This window comes from Choloepus didactylus, chromosome 10 (genome assembly GCF_015220235.1).
Source record: "Choloepus didactylus isolate mChoDid1 chromosome 10, mChoDid1.pri, whole genome shotgun sequence".
NCBI classification, from domain to species: domain Eukaryota; kingdom Metazoa; phylum Chordata; class Mammalia; order Pilosa; family Megalonychidae; genus Choloepus; species Choloepus didactylus.
The window spans coordinates 129459083-129481309 of NC_051316.1; the positions used below are offsets into that span (position 1 = coordinate 129459083).

At 53.8% G+C, this 22227-nt stretch overlaps 1 protein-coding gene across 2 annotated transcripts in view; it reads left to right on the forward strand.

Annotated features, from left to right (window-relative positions):
• The window catches only part of SARDH (sarcosine dehydrogenase), a 64665-nt gene that overhangs the window by 17235 nt on the left and 25203 nt on the right, over positions 1–22227 (forward strand). For both annotated transcript variants that reach the window (XM_037797382.1, XM_037797383.1), the window contains 4 exons: positions 2505–2646; positions 4383–4466; positions 16679–16817; positions 18722–18835. In XM_037797382.1, the coding sequence (XP_037653310.1) occupies positions 2505–2646; positions 4383–4466; positions 16679–16817; positions 18722–18835 (479 nt within the window). The remainder of the gene's footprint in view (positions 1–2504; positions 2647–4382; positions 4467–16678; positions 16818–18721; positions 18836–22227) is intronic.

Below are 22227 nucleotides of genomic sequence, written 5' to 3' on the forward strand. Positions count from 1 at the left end.
GTGGGTGTGTGACGGAGATGGGGGGCAGGGCCTGGGGCCGTTCCCCTCCTTGCTGGTGGGGCTGGGGTCCTGGCGTCCCAACCCACGCTCGGAGGGAGGCCCACTTAGCTCCCGCTGCTTGTTCCTGACGGGGGGAGACCCCAGCTGCTCAGTTGGAACAAAGGTGGGGGCGGGTAGAAGGGGGTGCTGGTTCAGCTCAGCGTGTCCACCACTCCCCAACTTGGTCCCATGGAAACAGACACTGAGGTCCACAACACCCACCCCCCGCCACCCCCTCTGTGGCGTCTGGCACAGCGCGGGCTGCTCAGAGGCCGTCTGGGGCTGCGCCTACGTGCTCTCCCGAGAGAGGAATGTTCCAGAAATGATAAGGCTGCAAGAGGCCTCAAGGACGGACCCATCTGACCCACTCCTGCTCCAAGCAGTGAAGCAGAGGCGCCGGTGGGGGGTGACTGGATTGAAGTCACACAGCATGAGATGGAGCCAGAGCTGGGGCAGGGAGCCCCCATGCTGGGGCAGGCCTGTCTTCACTGCCTGACCCCACCTTGGGGTGCAGGTCTCAGCTCTGGGATCAGACTGTTCACACTCCATGTCCCCTCTACAGCCCCCCTGTGCCTCAGTGAAGTTGGCTGCAAAGCTGGGGGACAGGTCTGTTCTCCTGAGCTGTTGGGAGGGCCACGGAGAGGAGAGCTCACAGGCTGGGGGCGGCCCTGGGGCTGTCTGCAGAGCCCCTGCCCACTGGGGATGGGTCTGAACCTCTCTCCACCTGCCCCCTTCCTGTGGGACCCGGACGGGGGCACTTTGTGGGGGTGGAGTGCTGAGGGCTGGTTTGTGGCTGGAGGCCGGCAGCTCCCGCCTTGCCTGGGGCCCTCTGGATTCAGGCAGGGAGCCCCTGAGAACCCCAGTCTGGTGGGGTTGGGTCAGGGGACGGGCTCCACGCAACCCACCCTCCTGGCCCCAGAAACCCGCCGAGCTGCCAGGCAGGGTGCTCTAGCCGCGGCCCCTCAGGAGACGTCCCAGGCCCGAGCGGTCACTTGCGTGAGGCTCCTGAGTGGACGGTCTGCCACCAGCTGCACCCATGGCCTCCCTGGGGCTGGGGCGAGACCCAGACCTGCAGGAGGGAGCCGGGGGTAAGCCCAGACCCCACGTCCAATAGCCCGCTCCCTGTCCAGGGCCTGCCCCTGCCCCTCCTGGCCTGGCCCTGCACTGGCCTCTCTGGTTGACCTTGGACACTCAATGTGACCCCTCTGAGCCTCAGTTTCCCCTCCTGGGAAGTGAGCCAAACCCTGGGTCTGGCTTACGCGGCTGCTGTGGGGACGGACGGAGACGGGGGCTGGCAGGCAGCCCTTCATGGCCCCAGGGACCCTGGGACCCAGCTCCCTAAGCCTGCACCCGCTGCACTGCCCACACCCGCAGCTCTGTGCCTCTGGCTGGAAAGGTGGGGTCACTAGCCTTATGTGTGTAAACAGACTCCTGGGGACAGCGACACTGACCAGTAGGTTGTGGTGAGGGGTCTGGGTGAGACTCCAGCAGGTGGAGAGAGAAGCAAAGGGACAGATGGGGAGGCCAGGATGCATGGGGAGCGGGAGGGGGGCTGGTGCATGGGAGGGGCTGCGGCCCCACTCCCCATGCCCTGGAAGGCCCCAGGGCGTCTGAACCCCCCAGCAGCTGTGCACGGCCTGGTTTGGCAGCTGCGGCTGGTGAGGAGCCCAGAAGGACTAGCTGTTGGGTGGCAGCAGCTGCTCTGCCCCAATTGCCTGCACCCACCCAGGGCTGGAGGCTGGAGGCGGGGGCCCTGGGCACTGAGGCTGGGGTCTCCAGGCCCAGGGTGGCTGCAGGGCCTCCTGGCTCAGCCATAAACCACGTGGGGCCCACCAGGCAGACCTGCAGCTGTCCAGGCCACACCATCCCAAGGGCCCCGGGAGCAGGGCTGGGGGAGGGGTCTGGATCCTGCAGCCGCCCCTCGGGCCCACCCAGCCCCACCCAGCCCCACCCGGGAGCAGGACCCAGCCTCAGTGCCAGACTCCACCGGGACCCGGCTGGAGAGGTGATTGCTGGAGAGGGGGGCTCCCATGCAGAGGAGAAAAGGGCCTGACCTCTGACATGTCTGCCGACCCCAAAATGTGAAGCCCCTGAATGTTAGCTTCCAGGTCCTCCGCATCTGAGCCCCCCACAGGGTCCAGGTGGTGCCGGAGTGCCAGGAAGCCATGATGCTGTGGGGGGGGGGGGCAGCAGGGGACGGTGTGGGGAGTGCCCGGGCCCAGGCCGGGTGATGAGACCTGACCACCCCAGCCTGGCCCTGTGGCCCCCCAGTGTCCACTCTTTGCTCCTCACACCATGGGGTGGGGGGTGGGGAGGCTGAGCGCACTGAGGTCTGGTGAGTGCACAGCCAGGAGCCCACCTGATGCCTGAGTGTGGACGGACCGGTGGGGGCCCGAGGGTCCAGCTTGGGCAGGGGTCCTTGCCGACCCTTCCCCGAGGCACTGACCTGCCTCTGTCTGCTGCAGGCGCTTCCATCACTCGCTCACGGACCACGGCCGCTGGGTCCGCGAGCGCAGCCACGAATCCTACGCCAAGAACTACTCCGTGGTCTTCCCCCACGACGAGCCGCTGGCCGGGCGCAACATGCGCAGGGACCCCCTGCACGAGGTACCGCCTGGCAAGCCCCTGCTGGGGCTGGGCTGCGTCATGGTCCGAGGTGGGCGGGTGTCGGAAATGCAGGTCAGTCCCCAGCTACGGGGCCGGGGGGCTGAGGAGGTGCTCGTTCACTCCCCAGATGTTTCCTGAGCTCTGATGCGCGGTGCTCAGAGGATGGGGGCATGTTGGTGAACAAAATGGAAATGGCTCCTGCCAAGGGGCTTACATCTAGTGGTGGAGACAGAAAACGCACAAGAACACATACGTGAATCTCTCCCGACTGCTGGGAGAAGTGTCAGAGAGGCAGGGGTTCTGGGTAGCAGGTGCACAGTCAGGAGCATGTTCCTGCTTGGAGAGCCTGCCTGGGGTGCCTTTTCCACCTGGTGAGCTTCTAATCATACGATGAAACCCACTGTGAAGTGCCCTTCTCCAAGGCCTGCCCTTGCACACCCTCCGAGGTCCCCCAGATGGCCCAGATGCTCCTTCTCTGTGCTCTCAGCCCCTGCCCATCCCTCCGTTTCCCCTCTGTCATCTCATGCTGGACGCTTTGCTTGTTGTGAGTCTGTCAGGAGCCATTCTGGTTCCTGTGCATATAATACCGAGTCCAACCTTTAGCTGCTCAGGGAATGTTTATCGAACCAATGGGTGGAAAGGAAGGCGGGTGGGCAGGCAGCGGGAACAGGGGGCATTCAAGCTGCAGAATGGGCCTTCCTCATCTGGGAACCGCTGCCCCCAAGGTTTCAGTGGCTAGAGGGCTGGCTTCCAGTCTGCCCTGCACCTCCAGGCCTCTGGCCGCTGGCCCAGCTGGGGGGACTGGCTCTGTTCTCGGGCCTCCCAAGGCCTCAGCATCTCCCCAGCCTGCCTCCGGTGCCTTGGACCTCCCCTCCCCAGTCCTGAGGGCTCAGCAGCCTCCCCAAACGCTGAAATTGCTCAGCTTCGAAGTGGAACAAGGTGGGCTCAAACACATCCTTCACCGAGAGCCAGTGTTACCCAGGGGAGCCGGGGAAGGAGCCAGCGTTACCCAGAGGAGCCGGGGAAGGGCCAAAGCTCTCCTTCCCTGGAGAGGAGTCTTAACTGCTGGCACCCCTTCTCTCCCCTTCAGCGTACTTCTCGCGCCACTTAGCAGCCTCCTTAAGTCTCTCTGTTTTGTTTTTTCTTTTAAATCAAAGAGCCTGCCGCCCTCTTAGTGGGATCCTGAGAGTAATGTTTTCCCACTCCTCGGAAAGGTGACGTGTCCACCGGCTGATGTATCTCTGTCCCTCCCTGGGGAGGGGGCTTCATGCTCTTGGTTGTCATCTTCTCTGAGTTACCGGCACCAAGGGGGACATGTCTGGGCATTGCTAATTGGCGGGGTGACCATCTCGGTGGGCCGATGGGAGCCCAGGTGCTGGTAGTCATCCCTCCCTGTGCAGGGCAGACAGCACCCAGCAATCACGCACTCTCAGGCGGACCTCAGCCTCAGCTTCCGGGCCCTTCTTGGCCCTGGGCTCTGGGCTCCCTACTGATCAAGGGGCATTGGCTTGGGCACAGGGCACCACCCAACTTCAGATGGGGGGAGCTCTTGTTGGGAGGCCGAGGGGGTGCCGAGTGTGAGGACCTGTTCGGCCACCTTCCCTCGGGTACCTGGTGGCAGATTTGGTCAGTGTGCCCTGGAGTTGTCCTCTGCCCTCCCCGGGGAGCTCTGGGAGCAGGCCGGCTGCTGGGCCAGGTGTGACGGATGCTTCTTGCCTCCTGTCCCCCCTGCCCAGGAACTCCTCAGACAGGGATGCGTGTTCCAGGAGCGGCACGGCTGGGAGCGGCCGGGATGGTTTAACCCCCAAGGTGCAGCTCCGGTGAGTCGGGCCACCGCATCCAGCGGCCACACGGATGGACCTGCGAGGGTGGGTGGCAGGCCAGCCCCCCGCAGTGGCAGAGGAGGGTCCTGCCAACTGGAATCGCTGCCTCCCCCCAACACCCCCTTGCCCACCCCTCATGTCACCTTCCTCCCTCCTGCCACAGCTGGTGGCATCTTCCTGCCATCACCCGAGAGCAGCCTTGGAGCTGGGTCAGTCACTGGTCCACGGGGAAGCTGTGATCCGGCCTGGCTGTGGTGGATGCCCAGCCCCGGCTTTAGCGATGCCCCCACCTGGACGTCACTCACTGCCCAGGGGCAGGATGGCGGGGGCCACGGGCAGAGCCTGGGAGGTGCCCCGCGTGGAGGGGGCAGCACAGACCACCCCTGCTTGCGGAGACTGGGAGCATTTTCTCCTATTTTTGGTCTTATGTTTTTGGCAACAGCAACTGTTAGTTTATGTTAGTACGAAGTAGGGTTAGATAGCACACAAAGTTACGTATTCAGCGTGCTGGCCTATAAACTGAGATTTCGCGGTGTCCTGGCCTCTGGGACCCTCCTGGAACTCCCCAAGGACCCGGGTCCCCAGGGGAAGAACGGGCACCAGTCATCCCTGGAGACCTTAGAACTGGGGCCCTCCGCAGCAGGCGATGCTAAATTTAGCCCAGCTTGGAGGGTGGCGTTTGATTCCTATTTTTCAGATTAAAACCCTGTTTCCTTTGCTATACTTTACCAGCCCCCTTCCAGCTCCACCCGTGATCCATCCCCATAGCAACCCATGCTCTGTGCCGGGTCCCTGCCTTGTAGGGAGGGATGGGGGCTGACACTCGTTCGGGGGTCCCAGGCCCCTAGGTGGGTGCTGTGTGTCCCCAGGGTCTTGTCAGTCATCGTTCTTCAGTTGGCCCAAACCCCACCTGCACCACCTGGAGCACAGGCCTCCCTTGGGGTTTGCCTCAGTGTCACCAGATGAGGGGGTGCCCCACTTAGCAGAGCACGCACATCACCTGGGGGAGCTGAGGGCAGGGGGCGGCCCATCCCTGCCAGGCAGGAAGTAAGGAAAGGAGTCACAGGTGGGGGTGGGGCACAGGGGCAGGGAGAGAGGGTCCGATGGGAGGGCACGGGGGAGTAGGGGGAGAGGACTGGCTGGGGTGGGGCAGGGGAACAAGGGGGAAGGGATTGGGTGGAGGGCACAGGGGACAAGGGGAGAGCACCTGAGGGGCTCCCTGCAGGGCCCACCTCTTCCAGGCCAGCTCTGGCCCCAGAAGCTTCTCTCCCCTGAAACTCGGGGTCATGGAGTGGAGAAGGGAGTAGGGGTTGGGAACACATTTCAGTCCTGGGAAGGTCAGGCCTTGCACCCCCACCTCCCTGGGAGCAGTCCTGGGAGTCCACGGAATTGGGTGAGGGGACTCCCCCAAACTCCTGAGGCCCGGCCAGGCCTCAGCACACTGGGATGTCCCTGATGGACAGGCCTGGGGGTGACCCCTCTGCGGATGCCGGGGCTTGAGCTGGGGCCTGAGGGCAGAGAGGGCTGGACTCAGTGTGACCGCACGCTGGGCTCTCACCTGTGACACAGGGCTGGCAGTGCCGCTAGGGGGGCATCGCCAGCTTGCTCACACCTTTCTGCAGGCGTGAGCAGCTGGGGAAGGGCACAGCGAGGGTAAAGGGGGCTTTGTTGGCAGGAGCAGAGGCTGCAGAGGGCCTTTGGGGCTGTGAGGGTCTCTGAGAGAGGCCGAGTGGAGTGGCTGTTAAGAAGCCAGCCTCCGGAGCCCGCCCTCCTGGTTCCTGCTGACTGTAACCCTGTGCCTCAGTCTCCCTGCCTGCAGGAAGGCTCTCCTTCGTAGGGAGTGAGGCTCCAAGGAGCTCGGGCACCAGAGGCACAGGAGCAGGCTTGGCCACGGTCACCTGGTGGCAGCACCTGGCACCATCACTGCCGCCATCCCAGCCCCACACAGATCCACCCTCTTCCTGGGTGAGCGGGTTCCCGCCGCTGCCCCACCCCACGAGGGTCCACGTGACCTCAGCCCCATCTTTCCCCGTCTTCCCCCCGTTGAATACGCCCAGCCTCTCCTCCGCCCTCCAGGCCCGGAATGGGTCCCCCTGCTCCCCAGCCTCTCAGCACTCACCACGTGGTGAGCAGGTACCACTTGTGGAGCTGTTTCCTGAATGCCCGAGCTCGGCCACCCCCTCTGCCTGCCTCCTCCACCCACTCACTCCACTCGGCTGGAGGCTCCCCCAGGGCGGGATGGGTCTGTCGTTTCTCTTTGTCTCTTCAGGACCCAGTTCAATGCTTGCCAAGTAGCAGGCACCAAACCGTGTCTGCAGATGGAGGGAAGGAGGGAGGAAGGGAGAGGAGGGAGGGAGGGAAGAAAGGGAGAGGGAGGGAAGGAAAGAGGAGGGAGGGGAAGGGAAAGAGGAAGCTGGAGGAGGGAAGGAGGGAGAGAAGGAGGGAAGGAAGGAGGGAGAGATGGAGGGAGGAGGGAAAGGGGGAGGGGAGGAGGGAGAGGAGGAGGGAGGAAGGGAGAGAAGGAGGGAGGAGGAAAAGGGGGAGAGGGGAGGAGGGAGGGGAGGAGGGAGAGGAGGAGGGAAGAGGGAAAGGAGAGTGGAGGGGGGAGGAGGGAGGGGAGAGGGGAGGAGGGAGGAGGCTGAGGGGAGGAGGGAGGGAGGAGGGAACAAGGGGGAGAGGGGAGGAGGAGGGAAAGGGGGAGGGGAGAGGGGAGGAGGGGGGAGGAGGAGGGAGGAGGGAAAGGGGGAGAGGGGAGGAGGGAGGGGAGGAGGGAAAGGGGGAGGGGAGAGGGGAGGAGGGAGGAGGGAGGAGGGAAAGGGGGAGAGGGGAGGAGGGAGGGAGGAGGAGGAGGGAGGAGGGAAGGGGGGAGAAGGGGAGGAGGAAAGGGGATCGAGGTGAGGAGGGAGGAGGGAAAGGGGGAAGAGGGAGTGGGGGAGGGAGAGAGGGGAGGAGGGAAAGGGGGAGCGGGAGGAGGGAGGGGAGGAGGGAGGAGGCTGGCAGGCGGCGCGGCCATGGCGGGCGTCTTCCCCAGGTCCTGGGTTATACTTACCTGCGGGGAGTACGGTCCGCGAGGCGCACCGGGAACTACGCGTACGGGCGGCTGCTGGCGGACGCGGCACACCTTCTCCTTCCCGACCGCACCACGAGGTTGGTGAGAGGATGGAGCCTGTCCCTCCAGGGCTCCCCCACCGGGGCCCCCTCCCCGCTCCCCGGCGGGCCCTCACTCCATCCCCCGCGGGCCGCCAGAGAGAGGACTGAGGGGTCACCAGCTACTGCTGGGGCCTGCGGGCGCTGGGCCGGGGGTCGCCTTGGCCGCCGGACCCTCCTGCCCCGAGGGCCGCAGCCGGCGGTGAGGGCGGGGAGGGCTCGGGGCTCCCGGGGGCGCTCGGTCGCCCTCGCTTTGGAACGGGCCCCCCCGTTTTCCTCGTGCGCGAGCCCCTCCTCCCCGTTTCCTGGGGCTCCCGCCGCGCCCCGGGGAGGGAATGGGGCGCAGTCCGGCACCCCTCGAGCCTGGCCCTCGAGGACGCGGGAGCTCCAGGAGATGCCAGGTTGGCCCGGCAAGGGCGCCCGGCGGTCTCTAACCTACTTTCCATCCCTGTCATCCGCTGAGAAATCGCCAACAGAGCTGCAAGGCAGAAAGGCGTTTATTTGGGGTCTTAGAATTGGAATTTGGGGAGCATGCATTCAGGTAGCAACCCAAATTGGGTCCTGTCTTGGCACTTCCAGGTAAGGGTTTTTGTTTTTTTTTTAAAGGTAGTTTTATTGAGATATATTCACACACCACACAAACCATCCTAAGTATACAATCACTGGTTCATGGTATCATCACATAATTGTGCAAACAACCCCAGGATCAATTTTGGAACATTTTCATTACTTCAGAAAAGAAATAAAAAAGTAAACAAGAAAACCCAAATCCTCCCATACCCCCCACTCATTATTGACTCATAGTATTGGTGTAGTAAATTTGTTACTGTTGATGAAAGAGTATTAAAATATTACTGTTAACTCTGGTTCATAGTTTGCAACAGGTACATTTTTCCCTGTATACCCCTCTATTAACTCCTTGTAATAGTGCCGTACATCTGCTCTAGTTCATGAAAGAACTTTTTCATATTTGTACAGTTAATCACAGACATTGTCCACCATAAGAGTCACTGTGTCATACATTCCCATGTTTTAACCTCCAGCTTTCCTTCTGGTGACATATGTGACTCTAAACTTCCCCTTCCCATCACACACACACACACCATTCAGCACTGTTAGTTATTCCCACAATAGCGTGCTGTCGTCAGCTCGGTCCATTTCCAAACGTTTGAGTTCACCCTCGTTAACCATTCCAGGCAAGGGTTTTTAAAGAGAGAAAAAGACTATGTACTTTGTCTGTGGTTAGTGGATATCCGGGGAGCTCCAGGTTAAGTGGGTTCCTGGGTTCTTTATCTTGAGGTTTGTCCCCACTATCCGATGTCCGCGGCCTTTGGAGGGACACTGTTGCTTGAGGCATTGGACACTGGGCAGTTGGGGTGCCCGGATGAGACCTGCATAAGAGTCACCCCCGAAAGGCCTCCTGACTCCATTTTCAATCTCACAGCCACGGGAAATCTATTCTCTTTTATTTCTTGTCACACCCCTCATGTGGGCCGAAAGTCACAGAACTGCCCTTAGGTCTTCAACACGACACAGCAGATTTTTCTTCCCTCCAAATGTCTAGTTGGAAGAGCCCATTTGACTTCCGCTGTATTTTACTTTCCTAAGTGCTGCTCCTCATAATGCTGGGCATTCACTTAATCTGTTTGCAACTTGGAGAGAAGGCGAGAGTTCATTTCCCCAGGGTGCTCGGGTCAGGGTGGCCTTCGGGCTGCTGCTAGGCGGTCTCGGGATGCTTCTTGGTTGGCTCCAGGTGGTTTAGGGCACTGCCTCTGATGTCCAGCCACACTGCCGTGTTTTCAAGGCAGGTGTTCAGAATGGGGTCCTTGGGGTGCCCTCCCCTGGGGCGAACTCACTGCTGCTCTGGCCCTTGCCACACACGCCCACCACAGCATCACCAGCCTTGCAAGCGTCTTCCCTGAAATACATTCCCTGCAAGATGGCACCCGTCTCTGTGCCACTTGGGGGTTTTCATCCACCTTTGACAGCAGAATGAGAAAAGGCGGTTTGTATGAAAGGAACACTGGACAGCAGCACCACAAACACGCCACGCACAGAATTCTCAGAGTTTACCAACCAAACCTCCAGGGTCCGAGTTCTAAGCTCCTTCCAATGGCTGAGTTCAGAGGAGGGGGCTCAAATCTCATTGTCTGCCAGTCTGTGGACTGAATATTCTCAAAAGGGTCAGGCTCGGTGGTATCCACGTGTGTTTTCTCTTCACCCCGAGTTGGTAGGTCTCAAAGAAAGAGCTGCATGCTGGACCAGGAGCTGATCAACGCCTTTTGCAGCAGTGGTTGGCAGATTTGTTTCTCTGTCCTCTAGTTGATGTTATTGGATTTCTTACCATACTCAGAGAAGTAACTGTCCATTGGATCACACCAGGCTTTACGTGTTTTCTGTGGCCCCAGTGCTCTCAGAAACTTGTGGCAATCAACATCTGACCCAAGCCTTGGTAAAAAGGAGGCATAACTCTCAAAGCCATGGTGGGCAGCAACTCAGAAAGGTACCTGCAGGCCTGGAATGTCACCTGCAGGCAGCAGGTGTAAAGCTATAAAGGTGACTGGGCTTAGAAGCCCTTGTGGCCTCAGCATCCTCAGGAAATGTTTCTATAAATGGAGATGGTCTAGTCTTGTCCTTAAATATTGGTAGATTTTTTTTTAACCATGCAGTGACAGTTTAAGTCACCTGCGTGAGTCAGTCATATCTGGCAAGTGCGTGGAACTAGAATTGAAGAAGCAAGATGAAGACTAAGTGGATATGTGATCTGCAAATATTTTCTCCCATTCTGTGGGTTGTCTTCACTTTCTTGATGGTGTCATTCTCAGCACAAATGTTTTTAATTTTGATGAAGTAATTTTGTTGTGCTTTTAGTGTTGTATCGAAGAAACTTGCCTGACCCAAGGTCATGGCAATTTACTCCTATATTTTCTTCTAAGATGTTTTTAATAGTTTTAGTTCTCACATTTAGGCCTGTGGTCCGTTTTGAGTTAATTTTGTGTGTGGTTTGGGGTAGGTGTCTAACTTCATTCTTTCGCCGGTGGGTATCCAGTTGTACCAGCACCTTTGTGGGAAAGACTGTTTCCTCCCTGTTGAATTGTCTTGGTCCCTTTGTCGAAAATCAGTTGACTGTAAATGCAGAGGTTTATTTCTGAACTCTGAATTCCATTGATGCATCTTATGTCTGTCTCCATGCTGATACCTCATTTTCTTGATTATTGAAGCTTTGTAGTAAGTTTTTTTATTGTTATTATTTTAAATAATTTCTATTAGAGAAGTTGTGGGTTTACCGACTAATATGCGTAAAATACAGGATTCCCATACACCACCTCCCACCACCAATGCCTTGCACTGCTGTGGAACATTTGTTACAATTGATGACAGCACTTTTTTGTAATTGCACTAATTTTTTTTAAACAGTACTTATCTTCGTGCTGTTAAATTGATGAGACATTATTAAAACCGTACTGTTAACTATTGTCCATAATTTACATTCGGTGTATTTTTCCTGTAAACCACCCTATTATTAACACCTTGTATTAATGTCATGCGTTTGTTGTAATTCATGAAAGAACATTCTTATACTTGTACTATTAATTGTAGTCCTCCATATACAGTAGGATTCAAGTGTTACACAGTCCAGTGTTTTAACTTTGAATTCTTATTCTAGTAACATACACAACCTAAAGTTTCCTCTTTTAACCTCACTGACCTGTATAATTCAGTGCTGTTAATCACACTCACAATAATTTGCCACATCACCACCATCCATTTCCAAACCTTCACCATCAACCTAAATAGAAATTCTGTACAATTTAGGCATAAATCCCCCATTCTCCAACCCCAGTCTATTCCCTGGTAACCTATATTCTAGATTCTAACTCTGAGTTTTCTTATTATAATTAGTTCATATCAGTGGATCATAGCATATTTGTCCTTTTGTGTCAGGCTGATTTCACTCCGCATGATGTCCTTGAGGTTCATCCGTGTTTTTGCATGCATCGGGGCTGCTTTCTTACAACTGAATAATATTCTGTCGTATGTGTATGCCATATTTCGTCTACCGATTCATTGGTTGATGGACACTTGGGTTGCTTTCATCTCTGGCAACTGTGAATAATGCCACCATGAATATTAGTATGCAAAAATCTGTTTGAGTACCTGCTTTCAATTCTTCTGGGCGTATACCTAGTGGCAGGAATGTCGAGTCACATGGAAATTCTATACTTAGCTTCCTGAGGAGCTGCCAAACTTGTCTTTCGCAGTGGCAGCCCCATTTTACATTCCCACAGTAATGAAGGAGTGTTCCTATTTCTCCATATTCTCCAACACTGTTAGTTTTCTTTTTTTAAAATATTAGCCATTCTAGTATATGGGAAAGAGATTTCATTGTGGTTTTGCTTTGCATTTTCTTAATAGCCAGTGATGTTGAACATCTTTTCATGTGCTTTTAAACCATTTGTATATCTTCTTTGGAAAGTATAGTCAAGGCTTTTGCCCATTTTTAAATTGGGTTGTTTGTCTTTTTATTGTTGAGTTGTAGGATTTCTTTATAGATTCTGGATATTAAACCCTTATCAGATATGTGGTTCCCAAATATTTTCTCCCATAAATAGGTTGTCTTTTCACTTTTGTGACAAAGTCCCTTGAGGTACAAAAGGTTTGAATTTTGAGGAGGTCCCGTTTGTCTATTTTTGATTTTGTAGCTTGTGCTCTGTGTGTAAAGTCCAAGAAACCTTTGCCTACCACAAGATTCTGAAGATGCTTCCCTGCATTTTCTTATAGGAGTTCTATAGTTCTGGTTCTTATATTTAAATATTTGATCTGATTTGAGTTAGTTTTGTGTGTGGTATGAGACTGGGGTCCTCTTTCATTCTTCTGCATATGGATATCCAATTTTCCCAGCACCACTTATTGAAAAGACTTGTTTACCAATTGAGTGGACTTGGCATCCTTGTCAAAAATTGATCGGCCATAGATGTGAGGGTCTATTTCTGAACTTGCAATTCTATTCTGTTGGTCGATATGTCTATTCTTGTACCAATACCATGCTGTTTTGATCACTGTAGCTTTGTAATATGCTTTAAAGTCATGACGTATGAGTCCTCCAAGTTTGTTCTTTTTTTTTCAAGATGATTTTGGCTATCTGGGGTCTTTTACCCTTCTAAATGAATTTGATAATTGGCTTTTCCATTTCTGCAAAGAGGGCTGTTGGAATTTTGATTGGGATTGTGTTGAATGTGTAAATTACTTTGGGTAGAATTAATATCTTGATGATATTTAGTCTTCTAATCCATGAACACAGAATGTCCTTGCATTTATTTAAATCTTCCTTGATTTCTTTTAGCACTGTTTGGTATTTTTCTATGTACAAATCCTTTACATCCTTGGTTAAGTTTATTACTAGATATTTGAATCTTTTAGTTGCCATTGTAAATGGAATTTTTTTCTTAATTTCCTCCTCAGATTGCTCCTTATCAGTGTATATTAACACTATTGAAATGCTGATATTGTATCCTGCCACTGTGCTGAATTTGTTTATTAGCTCTAGTAGCTTTGTTGTAGATTTTTGGGGACTTTCTATACATAGGATCATGTTAATTGCAAATAGTGAAAGTTTTACTTCTTCCTTTCCAATTTGGATGCCTTTCATTTCTTTTTCTTGCCTAACTGCTCTGGCTAGAACTTTCAGTACAATGTTGAATAACACTGGTGACAGTGGGCATCCTTGTCTTGTTCTAGATTTTACACAGAAAGCTTTCAGTCTTTTACCATTGAGTATGATTTTAACTGTGGTTTTTCATATATGCCCTTTATCATGTTGAGGAAGTTTCCTTCTATTCCTATTTTTCTAAGTATTTTTATCAAGAAAGGATGCTGGTTTTTATCAAATGCCTTTCCTGCATCAAAGGAGAAGATCGTATGGGGGGTTTTCCCCTTTGTTTCGTTAATGTGGTGTATTAATTGATTTTATGTTGAACCACCCTTGCATACCTGGGATAAAACCCAGAATTTCAGCAGGATTGGTATTAATTCTTCTTAGAATGACAGGTAAAATACACCTGTGAAGCCATCTAGTCCTTGACTTTTCTTTTTTGGGAGGGTTTAGATGACTGATTCAATCTCTTTACTTGTAATTGGTCTGTTAAGGTCTTCTGTTTCTTCTAGAGTCAGCGTAGGTTGTTCATGTGTTTCTAGGAATTTTTCCATTTCAACTAGGGTGTCTAATTTCTTCGCACACAGTTGTTCATAATATCCTCTTCTGATCCTTTTTATTTTTGTGGGGTCAAAAGCAATCTTTCCTCTCTCATTCCTGATTTCATTTATTTGTGTCCCCTCTCATTCCTGATTTCATTTATTTGTGTCTTCATTTTTTGTCACTCTAGCTAAGGGTTCATCAATTTTATTGATCTTTTAATAGAACCAACTTTGGTTTTGTTAATTTTCTCTATTTTTTATATTCTCAATTTCATTTATTTCTGCTCTAATCTTTGTTATTTCTTTCCTTCTGCTTGCTTTGGGCTTAGTTTGCTGTTCTTTTTCTAGTTCCTCCAGCTGTGTAGTTAGGGTAGTGTGATTATTTCCTTAGTAAAGATGTATTTGATGCTGGAACTCATGCTTGATGGAACTGAGCAATCTACCGCAGCTTTGGCTGAAAGAGTTTTATGGTAGTGAACAGCCATAAACAGCCAAAATGGTAGTTAAACATGTGGAGAGAGGAAGAGTTGGTGCAAAAAGCATTACTTTTGGTGCTCAACTGTCCTTTAAATGGACATGGTGGACCGTATCTGGGAGGGGCAGAGGTTGCTCTGTTTCTCCGGCTGCCATCCGTGTTCTTAGATTCCCTTGCAACTGCCGTGGGGACGCAGAGAGTCCCTGTTAGTCCTTCCCTGGGCCCAGCCCAGCTCCGGACTCCCAGTCAGCCCACCCTTGCTGGCAGTGGACCTTGTAGTAAGTTTCGGAATCAGGACTTGTGAGTCCTCCAACTTTATTCTTCTTTTTCAAGATTGTATGGGCTCTTGTGGGTCCTTTGAATTCCTTTATGAAGTTTAGGAGCAGCTTGTCAATTTCTGTAGAGAAGCCAGCCGGGATTTTGATTGGGATTTCATTGAACCTGTAGATCAGTTTGGGGAGCAACCCCACCAAGTCGTCTCACCCATGATCATGGGATGTGTTTCCATTTATTTAGATCTTCCTTAATTTCTCTCAATGATGTTTTGTCATTTTCAGTGTATACGTCTTATGTTACTTCTTAAAAGTGTATAGCTAATTATTTTGTTCTTTTCCATACTATTGTAAACATAATTTCTTAATTTCATTTTCAGAATGTTCATTGCCAGTCTACAGAAATGCAACTGATTTTTGCATATTGATCTTGTATCCTGCAAACTTGCTGGCCTTGTTCATTAATTCTAACGATTTTTGAAGTGGTTTCTTAGGATTTTCTATATACAAGATTGTGTCATCTGCAAATAGAGATAATTTTACTTCTTCCTTTTCAATCTTGATGACTTTTATTTCTTTATCTTGCCTAACTGCACTGGCTAGAACCTCTAATACAGTGTTGAATAAAAATGGTAAAAGCAGACATCCTTGTCTTATTCCTGATCTCAGGGGAAAGCAGTCAGTCTTTCCCCATTAAATATGATGTTAGCTGGGGGTTTTTTGCAAGTGCCCTTTACCAGGTTTAAGAAATTCCTAGTTTGTTGTTTGTTTTTATCATGTAAGGGTGTTAACGTTTTTCTGATACTTTTCTTCTTTTATTGGCGTGATTATATGGATTTTGTCCTTTTTTCTATTGAGATGGTGCATTACATTAATTGATTTGAGATGTTAAACTAACCTTACATTCCTGGGATAAATCTCACTTGATCATGATGTGTAATCCTTTTTGTAAGTTGCTGGCTTTGGTTTGCTAGTATTGTGTTGAGGGATTTTGCATCTATATTCATAAGGGATATTGGTCCGTAGTTTCCTTCTCTTGTGTCTTTGTCTAGTTTTGGTGTCAGGGTAATACTGGGTTCGTGGAATGAGTTGGGATGTGTTTGGTCCTTTTCTGTTTTTCAGAAGAGTTGGAGAAGGATTAGTGTGGATTTTTTTGGTATGTTTGGTGGAATTCACCAGTGAAACCATATGGACCTTGGCTTTCCTTGGTGAGAAGATTTAAAAATCACTCAATCTCTTTACTTGTTATAATTTTTTTCAGAGTTTCTATTCCTTCTGGAGTCAATTTCAGTAATTTTTGCCTTTTGTGAAAGTTATCTAATTTATTTTCATAGTGCTCCCTTATAACCCTTTTATTTCTGTGAGGTGGGTAATGATGTCCCCTTCATTCCTGATTTTAGTAATTTTAGTATTTTCTGTTTTCTATGGTCAGTCCAGCTAAAGTTTCGTCAATTTTATTGATCTTTTCGAAGAACCAACTTTTGGTTTTCTTGATTTTCTCTATTGCTTTTCTGTTCTCTGATTCATTTATTTCTGTTCTTTTCTTTATTTCTTCTTTCATTTTGTTTGCTCTGGGTTTGGTTTGCTCTTCTTTTTCTGGTTTCTAAAGGTGGAAGTTTAAAGATCTTTCTTCTTTTCTAATATAGGCGTTTTTTAGGTATGAATTTCCCTGTGAGCACTGCTTTGTTTACATTTTCATTCATCTCAGAGTATTTTCTAATTCCGCTTGTGATTTCTTCTTTGATCCCTTGGTTATTTAGGATCTCTTTTTCATTCTTCAAATTTCCACTTATCTGTGAATTTTCTAGTTTTCCTTGTGTTACTGATTTCTAATTTAATTCCATTGTAGCCAGAGACCATACTTTGTATGTTTTTAATCGTTTTGAATCTATTTAGGCTTGTTTTATGGGGTAGCGTGTGCTCTTTCTTGGGGAATGTCTCCTGTGCCCTTGAGAAGAAAATGTCGTGTGCTCTTGAGCCGGGAAGGAACTTGGCGACCGGGGAGGGGAAGGAGGGGGCCTCAAAGCAGGTGTGTTGGAGAGAACCCAGCTCCCCATGTTCTAGAAGAGTAAGCACAGCTCAAAGCCTCCATGGCAGCTCACCTCTCTGGAACTTTTCAGATCAGGAAGGAGTGTCTGGCTTGCAGAGAGGCAGCTGCCATATTTGACATGTCCTACTTCGGGAAGTTCTACCTGGTGGGATTGGACGCCAGGAAGGCTGCCGACTGGCTCTTCTCTGCAGATGTCAGCAGACCACCAGGTGCGGAGCCTGGGGTGAGGCAAGCGTCCCCCGTGTCGGTGGCAGGCATTGCTGCATGAGCTCAGAGCTGGCACTAGGCAAGGTGGCACGTCTGCTGTGTGCCCTCTGGGCTCCTGCACCCAGTGCTCCCCCTTGGCCTGGCCCTGGGCCTCCCTGTCCAGCTCTCTTGCCCAGGGCGTGGTGTGGCCCCGGGGCCTCACCAATTTCTCCATCCTTCCCTCCTTCCTTCTCTTCACTCTCTCCCTTCCCTTTTCACTTTGTTCCAGAAGGAATTCAAGGCAGCAACCCTTGGTAAATATCTTCTGGGACTGGGGGGCCCTGAGTATGCTTGCCAGATGTAGCAAGTAAAAATACAGGATGTCCAGTTAAGTTGAATTCCAGATAAATAATGAATAATTTTTCAGTCACGTGTGGTCCATGTAGTATTTGGGATGTTCATGTCCTTTTTCTTCATCCAACCACCATCTTATCCTCCCAGTCCACCCACCTAAATCCTCACCCACACCCATCTGTCCATGCAGCCCTCTGATCAGCCCCCCACCCACTCCCACGTGGACCTCCTGCCCACCCTCTGTTCATCCGTCCGTGAGCTCACCCCCGCCCCCACCCACTGACCCACACCCCCATGCCTCCCCCATCCATCCATTTCCCCATCTTTCATCCATCCACCCCCATCCATTCAGCCCCCCACCTCCCATCTATCCCCTCCATCCCCTTCCCATCAAGCCACCCTCCACCCCCTCCATCCCCCTCCCATCAGCCCACCTTCCACCTCCTCCATCCCCCCACCTTCCACCCCCTCCATCCCCCTCCCATCATCCCACCTTCCACCCCCTCCATCCCCCTCCCATCATCTCACCTTCCACCCCCTCCATCCCCCTCCCATCAGCCCACCTTCCACCTCCTCCATCCCCCCACCTTCCAACCCCCTCCATCTACCCTCACATCATCCCACCTTCCACCTCCTCCATCCCTCTCCTATCAGCCCACCTTCCACCCCCTCCATCCACCCACCTTCCACCCTCTCCATCCCCCTCCCATCAGCCCACCTTCCAACCCCCCCCATCTACCCTCCCATCATCCCACCTTCCACCCCCTCCATCCCTGTCCCATCAGCCCACCTTCCAACCCCCTCCATCTACCCTCCCATCATCCCACCTTCCACCCCCTCCATCCCCCTCTCATCAGCCCACCTTCCAACCCCCTCCATCTACCCTCCCATCATCCCACCTTCCACCCCCTCCATCCCTCTCCCATCAGCCCACCTTCCACCCCCTCCATCCACCCACCTTCCACCCCCTCCATCCCCCTCCCATCAGCCCACCTTCCAACCCCCTCCATCTACCCTCCCATCATCCCACCTTCCACCCCCTCCATCCCTCTCCCATCAGCCCACCTTCCACCCCCTCCATCCACCCACCTTCCACCCCCTCCATCCCCCTCCCATCAACCCACCTTCCACCCCTTCCATGCCCCTTCCTGTTCACCCCCTCTGTTCATTGGTCCATCCATCTTCCATCCACATGTTAATATAAACAGACGTTTATTGAGTTTGGCTGCACCAGGTGCAGTGCTTGGAGCTGGAGCACCAAGACAAGTGAGACGTGAACCCTGCCCCTGCAACCTCCTCAGCGTGGGGGTGGGGACGATGGAGGGGTCTGTGCCCCGGCATTCCAAGAAGGAAGAAGCTTCCCTCCCGCCCTTTCCTCCCCACCGTGACAGTGCCAGTGGCTGTCTCTGGGTCATTGCCGGTCACAATGGAATCACGGCTACAGGGCCTCCGCAGCCACCTGCCCACCACAGCATCCTGCTGGGTGGTGCTCTGGACGCGGGTCCCCCTTTGTGTCGAGGCGCTCACCAGGTCTGGGGCCAGCGCATGCGTGGGTTTTCCTTCCTGCCCGTAGGCTCGACCGTGTACACCTGCATGCTGAACCATCGCGGGGGCACCGAGGGTGACCTGACCGTCAGCCGCCTGGAGCCCGGGCCCCCGGCCCCCCCTCTGGCCCCTGCCTTTGAAGGTAAGAGATGCCCCCGAGGGCACGGCCCTGGTGGTGGGCATTGGCAGGCACGGGCCTGCCAAGGGCTGCTCTGAAATTACCTGTCGGGCCGCTGGGGTCAGGGCTGGGAGGCGAGAGGCCTTGCTTCGGGCTCTGTGCAGACTCTGCACAGGCAGCGATGCTGGGGTGCTGCATTCTCGGTGAGCGTGTCTTCGAACCTGTCTGGACTGCAGTGTTCCGGAGCAGCCGCGGCGTGGGCATGCTCAGCTTGGCAGCCCGGAGCAGAGTGAGCTAAGAAGTTCAGGCCTAAGGCTCGGGGAGGTCAGCTTCTTTCTGACTCTGGCTTCTATGTTCAGTTAGCTTTCTCAGTTCCCCATCTCGGGACTGGAAGGGTCCCTAGAAGATACCAAGCTCGGTGCCCAGGCTGACATCTAGATTGCCCTCAGCAGGCTCTCCACTTCTGCTTGCATGCCCCCAGTGGCGGGGAGCTCAGTGTCAACCATTCCATTTTTTTTTTTGCACAGCCTGATGGTTACCCTGAGCCAAAGCCTGCCTTTGGTTTGCCGCTCCCTGGTTGTCTCCCTTGGTTTGCACAGGCCAACCCTATCCCTAGTCCTGCAGCCCTCTCCATCAGGGAAAAAGGAAGCCGACATTCGCAGAGAGTGGGAAGCAGTCTCTTTCTCCAGGAAGCGGTCCCACCGCCACCTCAGAGACTGCATTTGCCAAGTTCAAGGTGTTAATAGTCAGCTCTCGGTGCCACCACTGAGCTGAGCTGTTGGGGTTTAGGGCACAGTCAGCCGGAAGAGCTGAGTCCATTCAGAAAACTGGCCACCTCCTGGGCCTGTGCTGCCGGGGCGGGGTGGGGGGCTCGGGCAGGGCTCTCTGGAGCCAAGTCAGGAGGGGGTTGGCGGGGACAGCAATTTGGTCAGGGCCCCCTGGAACCGCGCTCCAGCCTGGGCACTGGGGAGGGGTTTGGGGACCTCTGACAGAGATCCCCGGAGCCAAGCCCTGGCCTGGGCACTGGGGATAGGGATTGGGTTGGGGGCACTCCCTGGACTGAGCGCTGGCCCAGGCATTGGAGAGGGGTACAGTGGGGCTCAGTCCGTGAGCTCATTCATTTGTTTATTCCTTTACCTGTGGCAGAGGTGGGGCAGCAATAGGAAGTAGATGAACCAGTCTGGGTGGGGCCTCAGGAGCCCATAGTGGACTGTAGGGCGAGACAGATCCAGGAACAGACAATTAGGACACACCCTGAGAGGCAAGGATATGGGCGGCCTTGGTGAGGGGAAGGGGCTGAGCCAGGATTGGGAGACTTCCTGGAGGAGGTGGTATCTGGCCTGAGCTTTAATGGACGGATAGAAGCTGCCAGGCAGAACGGTGTGGAGCAGGAGTGAGCGAGATGGGTGGTGGTGCCTGCAAGGAGCTCTGCAGGGAGGTCTGCAGGGGCCATTTTGAGAGGGGCCCTGTGGGAGTTTTCAGCCTCGCCCCCAGGAGAGGGGGTGGCACAGCCCCAGCCCCTACCACCACCGTCCTTAGAGAACGAGTCTAGCGGGGGAGATAGAACAGAGGGACCCAGGCTCGGCCACACCCAGGGTCTGCAGCTGGGCTCTCTTGGCCTCAGTTTCCCCACCTGGGGGACAAGAGAACCCACTCCCAGGGCTGCTGTGGGGAATCGAGCAGGAGCCTGGAAGTGCCAGGAGGGCTGGGAGGCAGCCTCCCCGAGCCTCAGTTTCCCCATCTGGTGAATGGGGGGACCTTGCTAGGCCCTCCTCCCAGGGGTGGTGTCTTGAAAGTACTTTGTAAACTGAACACAAAGAGGCACTCTCCCGGTGGATTCCGCGAGCTGAGGGTTCGAGGAGGGGTTGAACATGCTTCGTCGGGGCCTGGGGGAAAGACCAGGGCCTGGAGGGGAGGGGAAGGGAAAGTCAGGCTTTGCTTCAGGAGTGTTTCGTGTGGAAGCCTGGCACCTGGGAGTAAACTGAAGGCTGCCCGGTGGAGAGTCTGCAGGCCTTGGGTGGCCACCCTGTGAGCGTGTGGTGGACGGGAAGGCTCGATGTGGCGTGAGCCACGTCCACGGGGGCCGGGCTTGTGGTGTGACCCGGAGGTCCTGGGGACAGGCTGAAAATGGAGAAAACGGGTGCATGGACTTTTATTTTTTAATAATTTTTTTCAATTAAAAAAGATTTTTACATCATTTTGTTTTTAGGTTTTAAAATCTATACTGTTCTTGTTATGAGTATGTGTGCTAATTAAGTATGCATGCATTTTGTATGTGCTTTAATTACACATGTTGCATTGAATCACAATTCAGTGAAAAGAATGGGGTGATTTACACTTGATCAAGGTTAGCAGCTGGTGCCCTTAAGTGTACTTTAAAAATCTCTTTATTGATTTTTTTATAGCACTGAAGGAATCCATGCTTGTAGGAACCATTCCGATTGGGCAGAAAAGCACAAAATGAAAAGTCCACGGCCCTTCCTTCTCCTCCCCGAGCCCAGAGACAATGGAGGGGCGCACCTGGGGGTGTCAGCCCTTCCCACTCTGGCCGTGGTGCCTGCTTCAGGCTGGGCCTGGGCCCAGCGCTGCTCACTGGCCCGGGGCCCAGGACTGAGCTCTTTTGTTTGCAGTGAGGCTGACTGGGGCGGGCTGCCTGGAGGAGGTGCCCAGCAGCCTCAGGAACTGGGAGCAGCCTCGGGCTGGGGCTACACAGGTGCCCAGGGGCCCGAGAGTCACCTGTGTATGTCTGGGTGCGGAGCGTCTGTCCGTCCGGCGTGGGGCTGAGGTCACTGGGGAAGATTTGGCTCCTGGGGAATGTCAGGAATTCCAGCATCCTATAATAACCCCAGCCCGGATCGGGGCCAGCCTTTGGGGGACCGGCTCATCTTTTGAGCTTCTGCCCCTCTTTCACTCATTACCTTCAGGAGGAGAAAGGGAAAAACAGTGCTTTTCTGGGGTACACACAGCTCCAAACCACACAGAGAAGGAGGGAAGGAGGTCCCGAGCTCCACGCTGCCAGCCTAGCGCGTCTGGGGAGGGAGGGAGCCAGACCCCGCGCCCGCCCCCTCTCTGCCACCTGCCAGTCCTCCCTTGCTGGGGAGCCAACAGGGATGCCCGTCTCCTTTTCAGATCTGTCAGTGGCTGCTCCTGTGATCGATGGCATGTTGTCCCACTGAGGTCGGGGAACCGTGGGGGTCCCGGGTGGGGCCGGCTCTGCTCCGGTACTCCTGCTCCCCCAGCCAGCTGGGCTCGGGGCTGGGGCCCGTCCGCCTCCGAGTTCCAGCCTCCACAGCCCTCTCCCTACCCCCAGGAGGCCCAGGGCGGTGCCCAGATAATGGCATCTGTGGCCGAGGGGGCAGCCCCCAGCAGGCTAGAGCCCCTGGGAAATGCACACTTGGGGCTGCTCTCTTCGGGGG